General features: G+C 39.7%; 1 protein-coding gene across 1 annotated transcript; it reads right to left on the bottom strand.

Annotated features, from left to right (window-relative positions):
• Nucleotides 1–6,048: 6,048 nt before the first annotated feature.
• Nucleotides 6,049–7,235, bottom strand: LOC128664883 (probable mitochondrial glutathione transporter SLC25A39). The gene has a single exon (XM_053719680.1). The coding sequence runs from the start codon at nucleotides 7,081–7,083 to the stop codon at nucleotides 6,049–6,051; it is 1,035 nt and encodes a 344-aa protein (XP_053575655.1). The 5' UTR covers nucleotides 7,084–7,235.
• Nucleotides 7,236–8,111: the final 876 nt, after the last annotated feature.

Raw genomic sequence — 8,111 nt, 5'->3', positions numbered from 1 at the left:
ACAGGTACAGCATCTGTTACACGGAAACCCCCCCCCCCCCACACACACACACACACACACTTATTTAGCAGCAACATATAAACAAATACACTATGGCCTCTAGTTATCAACGTGTCTACTTTACCTGCCTTCGCCGGTCCAATACGCCCGCCTAAGCTCGCTTACTATCGCCGCCGCGGACCTGAAAAATATCGCTAAAGTTATCAAAAAATCTGTCAAAAAGCTGCGCACCAAGGACGGGGCGATGAGCAGCGGACTGGGAGAGTTATCACTCATCCGATCTCGCTGCTCTTCGGATTTTTCCCAGCTTTATTGACAAGCTGTCACTAAGCACCCACACTAACTACACTGTTCTACCCCCTATACCGGCGCCCCCGGAGCCCCCCGCAACTAAATAAAGTTATTAACCCCTAAACTGCCGCTCCTAGACCCCGCTGCAACTCTTATAAATGTATTAACCCCTAAACCGCCGCTCCCGGACCCCGCCGCCACCTACATTATACCTAGTAACCCCTATCCTGCCCCCCCTATACCGCCGCCACCTATAATAAAGTTATTAACCCCTATCCTGCCGATCCCGGACCTCGCTGCAACTAAATAAATAGTTTAACCCCTAAACCGCCGCTCCCGGACCCCGCCGCAACCTATATTAAACTTATTAACCCCTAATCTCCCCCCTACACCATCGCCACCTATAATAAATGTATTAAACCCTATCCTGCCCCCCCTACTACGCCGCCACTGTAATAAAATTATTAACCCCTAAACCTAAGTCTAACACTAACCCTAACACCCCCTAACTTAAATATTAATTAAATAAATCTAAATAATATTTATCTTATTAACTAAATTAATCCTATTTAAAACTAAATACTTACCTTTAAAATAAACCCTAATATAGCTACAATATAAATAATAATTATATTGTAGCTATCTTAGGATTTATTTTTATTTTACAGGCAACTTTCAATTTATTTTAACTAGGTACAATAGCTATTAAATAGTTATTAACTATTTAATAGCTACCTAGTTAAAATAAAGAGAAATGTACCTGTAAAATAAAAACTAACCTAAGTTACACCAAACAATACACTATCATTAAATAAATTATTCCTATTTAAACTAAATACTTACCTGTAAAATAAACCCTAAGATAGCTACAATGTAATTAATAATTACATTGTAGCTATTTTAGGATTTATATTTATTTTACAGGTAACTTTGTATTTATTTTAGCTAGTTAGAATAGTTATTAAATAGTTATTAACTATTTAATAACTACCTAGCTAAAATAAATACAAAATTACCTGTACAATAAATCCTAACCTAAGTTACAATTAAACCTAATACTACACTATCATTAAATTAGTTAAATAAATTAGCTACAAATAACTACAATTAAATTCAATTAAATAAACTAACTAAAGTAAAAAATATTAAAAAAGCTAAGTTACAAAAAATAAAAATAAAAAGTTACAAACATTTCAAAAATATTACAACAATTTTAAGCTACTTACACCTAATCTAAACCCCCTAATAAAATAACAAAGCCCCCAAAATAAAAAAAATCCCTACCCTATTCTACATTAAAAAGTTACCAGCTCTATTACCTTACCAGCCCTTCAAGGGACAGTTTACTCAAAAATTTTCTCCCCTTTAATTTGTTCCCAATGATCCACTTTACCTGCTGGCGTGTATTAAATTGTTTACAAGTAGCTCCTTTACCCTTATATTGGCATTTGAAATTGTTGATTTAGCATGTGGTATCCCCACCTATTCTGAAAGTTTGTGGCCGCGCGTACCAGCTATAGATAAGCTTTGTAAACACAGCCAGCAGAAGAAATTACACTCCCAGTCGGATATAGCAGAGATAAGGTAATACAATGTTGATTTTCCATTGTTCTCTCAAAGTACTGGTGATTGTTTTAAGGACAGATATAAGATAAAGAAGCAGGTATATGTGCACAATGTGATACAGTAATGAGATCTGATTATACCTACAAGCTCAACCCATTTTATTAGGTTGTGGCTTCAAAACACAAAATCAGAGCTTTAATATACACAAATAAGCCTTAAAAAACTAATTTTCATACATTTTTTACTCTGCAGTTGGTAAAAAAAGCAATTGTAAACGCATTAAGGGAAAAAACTATTTTACAGTATACTGTCCCTTTTAAAGGGCCTTTTGCGGGGCATACCCCAAAGAAAACAGCTCTTTTGCCTGTAAAATAAAAATACAACCCCCCCAACATTAAAACCCACCACCCACATACCCCTAATCTAACCCAAACCCCCCTTAAATAAACCTAACACTACCCCCCTGAAGATCATCCTACCTTGAGCCGTCTTCAGCCAGCCGACCACCGATGGAACTGAAGAGGAGATCCGGAGCGGCAGAAGTCATCATCCAAGGGGCGCTGAAGAAGTCTTCCATCCGATTGAAGTCAACATCCAGGCTGCGCTGAAAAAGTCTTCCATCCGATTGAAGTCTTCATCCAAGCGGCGTCTTCAATCGTCATCCATCCGGAGCAGAGCGGAGCCATCTTCAGACAAGCCGACGCGGAGCCATCCTCTTCTTCGCGACGACTAACGATGAATGACGGTACCTTTAAGTGACATCATCCAAGGTGGCGTCCCTTCAATTCCGATTGGCTGATAGGATTCTATCAGCCAATCGGAATTAAGGTAGGAAAAATCTGATTGGCTGATTTAATCAGCCAATCAGATTGAAGTTCAATCCAATTCGCTGAGCCAATCAGATTGAGCTTGCATTCTATTGGCTGATTGGAACAGCCAATAGAATGCGAGCTCAATCTGATTGGCTGATTGGCCATCTTGGATGACGTCACTTAAAGGTACCGTCATTCGTCGTTAGTTGTCGGGAAGAAGAGGATGGCTCCGTGTCGGCTCGTCTGAAGATGGCTCCGCTCCGCTCTGGATGCATGAAGATTGAAGACGCCGCTTGGATGAAGACTTCAATCGGATGGAAGACTTCTTCAGCGCCCCTTGGATGATTACTTCAATCGGATGGAAGACTTCTTCAGCACCCCTTGGATGATGACTTCTGCCGCTCCGGATCTCCTCTTTGGTTCCATCGGTGGTCGGCTGGCTGAAGACGGCTCAAGGTAGGATGATCTTCAGGGGGGTAGTGTTAGGTTTATTTAAGGGGGGTTTGGGTTAGGTTAGGGGTATGTGGGTGGTGGGTTTTAATGTTGGGGGGGTTGTATTTTTATTTTACAGGCAAAAGAGCTGTTTTCTTTGGGGCATGCCCCGCAAAAGGCCCTTTTAAGGGCTGGTAAGGTAATAGAGCTGGTTACTTTTTAATGTAGAATAGGGTAGGGAATTTTTTTATTTTGGGGGGCTTTGTTATTTTATTAGGGGGCTTAGATTAGGTGTAAGTAGCTTAAAATTGTTGTAATATTTTTGAAATGTTTGTAACTTTTTTTGTTGTAACTTAGCTTTTTTATTTTTTGTACTTTAGTTTATTTAATTGTATTTAATTGTAGTTATTTGTAGGTAATTTATTGTATTAATTTAATGATAGTATAGTGTTAGGTTTAATTGTAACTTAGCTTAGGATTTATTTTACAGGTAATTTTGTATTTCTTTTAGCTAGGTAGTTATTAAATAGTTAATAACTATTTAATAACTATTCTAACTAGCTAAAATAAATACAAAGTTACCTGTAAAATAAATATAAATCCTAAAATAGCTACAATGTAATTATTAATTACATTGTAGCTATCTTAGGGTTTATTTTACAGGTAAGTATTTAGTTTTAAATAGGATAGGATATTTTAAGTATAGTGTAGTGTTAGGTGTAATTGTAACTTAGGTTAGTTTTTATTTTACAGGTACATTTCTCTTTATTTTAACTAGGTAGCTATTAAATAGTTAATAACTATTTAATAGCTATTGTACCTAGTTAAAATAAATTGAAAGTTGCCTGTAAAATAAAAATAAATCCTAAGATATCTACAATATAATTATTATTTATATTGTAGCTATATTAGGGTTTATTTTAAAGGTAAGTATTTAATTTTAAATAGGATTAATTTAGTTAATAAGAGAAATATTATTTAGATTTATTTAATTAATATTTAATTTAGGGGGGTGTTAGGGTTAGTGTTAGACTTAGGTTTAGGGGTTAATAATTTTATTACAGTGGCGGCGGTGTAGGGGGGGCAGGATAGGGGTTAATAAATTTATTATAGGTGGCGACGGTGTAGGGGGGCAGGATAGGGGTTAATAGGTATTATGTAGGTGGCGGCAGGGTCCGGGAGTGGCAGTTTAGGGGTTAATACATATATTATAGTTGCGGCGGGGACCGGGAGCGGCGGTTTAGGGGTTAACATATTTATTATAGTGGCGGTGGGCTCTGGGAGCGGCGGTTTAGGGGGTAATAACTTTATTTAGTTGCGGTGGTGTAGGGGGAGCAGATTAGGGGTGTTTAGACTCGGGGTACATGATAGGGTGTTAGGTGCAGACATCTCCCTTAGGAATCAATGGGATGTCGGGCAGCAGCGAACATGAGCTTTCGCTATGGTCAGACTCCCATTGACTCCTATGGGATCCGCCGCCTCCAGGGCGGCGGTTTGAAAACCAGGTACACTGGGCCGGAAAAGTGCCGAGCGTACCTGCTAGTTTTTTGTGCGGAACATCTGGAGTAACGTAAGAATCGATCTGTGTCGGACTGAGTCCGGCGGATCGAAGCTTACGTCACTAAATTCTACTTTTGCCGGTGTCTAGGGCTTGATAACTAAGGCGAATCAGCCTCGCCACAAATACGCTGTGGAATTCCAGCGTATTTGAGGTTGACGGCTTGATAACTAGGGGCCTATGTATGTATTATGTATTTGCAGTCCAGGAGGATTGCACCTTTAAATCCAATAATTCATAATATTGTTTTATATGAAAGTGGTATTGTACAAAACACAGTGCTAAGATTTTCTACATATCTGCTCCAGCATTTGAACAGTCTACATACAACTAATTTTAGCCATCCCATAGACTCTACTGCTCTTGTTCTCTTTGGTTAGACGAGAATCAAGGTAGTCAGTAGGTTTGCTACTTATTATAAAAAAAAAAGAAAAGAAAAAAAGGGAGGGAGAATAGGCACTTGTAGGACAAGACAGCATAACACACATGCAGTTCCAGCTTGACTTCAGGTCAGATCCTAACCATAGAAGTCCTCTATGAAGACAGAGTTTACATGCTTGAGCGTGGGAATGTTGTGGTGAGAAGCGCTTGGATTCGCAGTTTGGAGATTTTTTTATTTTTTGTTAACTTCAGCTCTGAAATCACTTTGCTCCTTATACACAATTTGGTGCTCTTATGAGCAGCTGAGTAATAAAGGCTTCTTCACTCTTATCTGTTCTGTGTTAGACCCCCGGCAAACAGGGTACTGCAAACTTTGGCATCTCTGTGCTCCAAAACACTTTTTTTGTAGGGTGCTGTAATCAGTGGTTTTTGGGGTCAATGATCTCTTGGTGGGGCTTCCAAATGTAAGATTTGCTCTAGTATTTTTTCTAGAGCAAATTTACTGTATTTATGTGGCATGCTCAACTTACATGATCACAGGTGACTGTGCATTAGTTCTGGATTGTTTGGGTTTATATTGATTTGAAAGTCTTTCCCAGAGCACTTTTTCCCCTTGATTACAGTCAGAACATTTCTGGATTTATTGACTGCCATTAGAAGAGCTTCCTACATTTCTTATATACAAAATGTCAAATGTCTAAAGTTGGTCCCATATATTTATCAGCCACATTTTATGTTATACTAAATCAGATTTTTTTTCTGAATTATATATTTATAAATTTGTATTTATTTATTTTTTTAGATCTTGAGTTCCGTGGTTTGAATTACAGGTGATTGCTGATTTCTATAAAATCGGTGATTGACTGGCAAAATGTCCTATTGAAATTTTCTAGAGCTAGGACTCAAAGCTTTTTTCTTTAGTGCTATTAGCTACATCACAATCCAGACCAGCTAGTTCTAGAGCACAGCATTTACCATGATCGCATAGCTCGACCAATTCTCTGTTTGTTATAAATCACTGGTTCTGCACCTTCTCCATTTCTCCATGTTCTGTTGTTGGAAGAAGTTCTTTCCAAATTCATAAGAGCTGATCATGATAGCACAGGCTGGGGCCACCTTAATAATTCGAGGGAGAAACCCTGCAAATAATCCCCTGGTTCCAGACTCTGCTTTGATCCTGCACATGGCTCCCCAGGTTGTAGACCTCTGCTTTCTGGAAGCACCTGTCTCTATGTCACCAAGTTCTATCTGCCTCTGCATCTTCACCACATCAAAAGGCAAAGTGAGAATAGCAGCGATAGTTCCAGAAACTGCTCCTGCAGTAAAGCTAGTCAGGAATGGCGCCTCTAGGGCACTACAGGATTCATTCAGTCTGCTCTTCAGCAACTCGTAATTAAACCAGTACAGAGCAGAAAATGGGACATCTCTTAGCACAGTTGGTCCCCAACCCTTCCAAAGAGAGCACCACCCATCCTGATAGACTGCAGAGCGCAGACAGGCACCCAGCTCTATGTAAGACAGCTGGCGAGACTGTTGTTTAGTTTGGATCAACTCCAGAGGGCTGATAACTGTGACTGCTCCCAATCGAGCAAGTGCTCCAGCAATGAGAGGTATGTGGCTACCCTGGTATCCAAGTCGGTATCTCATGAAATCTCGCAGCTGGTCATAGCATGTGAAGTATATAATTGTGGCAGGTATGGCCATAACCAGTGTGGGTGGGAGCCCGCTCCATAAAGATTTTAACCCTTCATGGCGTGTGATCTTCACAAATGCATCCACTGTTCCGTGGAAGTGTGTGGGGGTTCGGTACAAAGTGCTGCAAGCAGTGGCATGTTGGCACACAAACAAGTGATCCATCAGTCCATTGCAGTACAGAAAGCAACGCCCTTTAGAGAAGGGCTTTCTCTGTGCCTGCAGCTGTATCTTTACTACATCCAGTGGTGTAACAAAGAAAGAGGTAATGAGAGCTCCTGTACCAGAGGCCAGAATCTGCTGTAGCGGTGTAATGCCCCCAGGCTGGAAACAAGGCTCCTCCACAGCCATACCTGGTGCCTAGCAGGGGTTCAGATGCCCCCTTGATTGGATGACAAGTGACACTTAGTAGCATTCCGAGGATGGCTGCATCGGCTCCGCCCGAATATCTTGGGCCCCGGCTCCCGGGGGCCACATGCTGCTCCAGCAGTTCTGAGCCGGGATGAACCCAGGGTTGTATGTTGTTTTAATTTCAGGTCTGTTGGGATTGGTGATTCTGTGGTGTGCAAAAATTACAGGACAGGTCCTGCACAGTGCAGGGTGAGGGAGGGCAAGCAGAGCAGCACTTGTGCATTCCAGGGAAGAGTTTGGTTTACATAGGTTTCTTTAAAGGAACATTGTACCGTGAAATGTTCTCCCCTTTAATATGTTGACAATTATCAATTTTTCTGGACTGTTTTAAACTGTATACAAATAGCTCCTTTATCTTTACTTTGATATTTGAGATAGCTGTGCTTGACTGTTGAGGCTATAATTTAATACTGAAAATGTCTATACTGCAGCATTGTCTATATAAAAGCAGCAGAAAGCAAACTCTCAGTGGGGTGAAGGAGGGGAGAGAGCCCAGTCTATTTATGGGAATTCTAGAGTACATGTGATGTATGATGCATAACAACAAGACATGACCAAGTATACAGACCAATATGGAGGGTCTTAAAGGGCTTTGCACATGTGAGGATTATAATAAATGGAGCCATAAAGTTCTAACATACATTTTTGTAAATTAAAATGTTATCTATAGAGAAAACAGAATGTATTTATATAGCTTGATGCAGACGTATGGGTTATTCTCCAGGAATCAAGCATATTACTATTCTGTAGATGAAAATATCGACTTCCTTGCACTTTGAAATTCATATAAAGATGTGATCATACACATATTTTCTGCGGGTGCTTTTGGCAGTCAAAGCAACTTCATTTGGCAGAGGATATAAGGCTGCTGTTAGCTATAGAGATTGATTTTTATACTCTATTATCTCCTGCAAAGCAAAGGTGAATCTAGAAAAAATATACACATATAGCTGTGGAAAACACATTTT

This window comes from Bombina bombina, chromosome 6 (assembly GCF_027579735.1).
Source record: "Bombina bombina isolate aBomBom1 chromosome 6, aBomBom1.pri, whole genome shotgun sequence".
NCBI classification, from domain to species: domain Eukaryota; kingdom Metazoa; phylum Chordata; class Amphibia; order Anura; family Bombinatoridae; genus Bombina; species Bombina bombina.
This window is presented reverse-complemented; position numbering and strand designations above follow the sequence as displayed.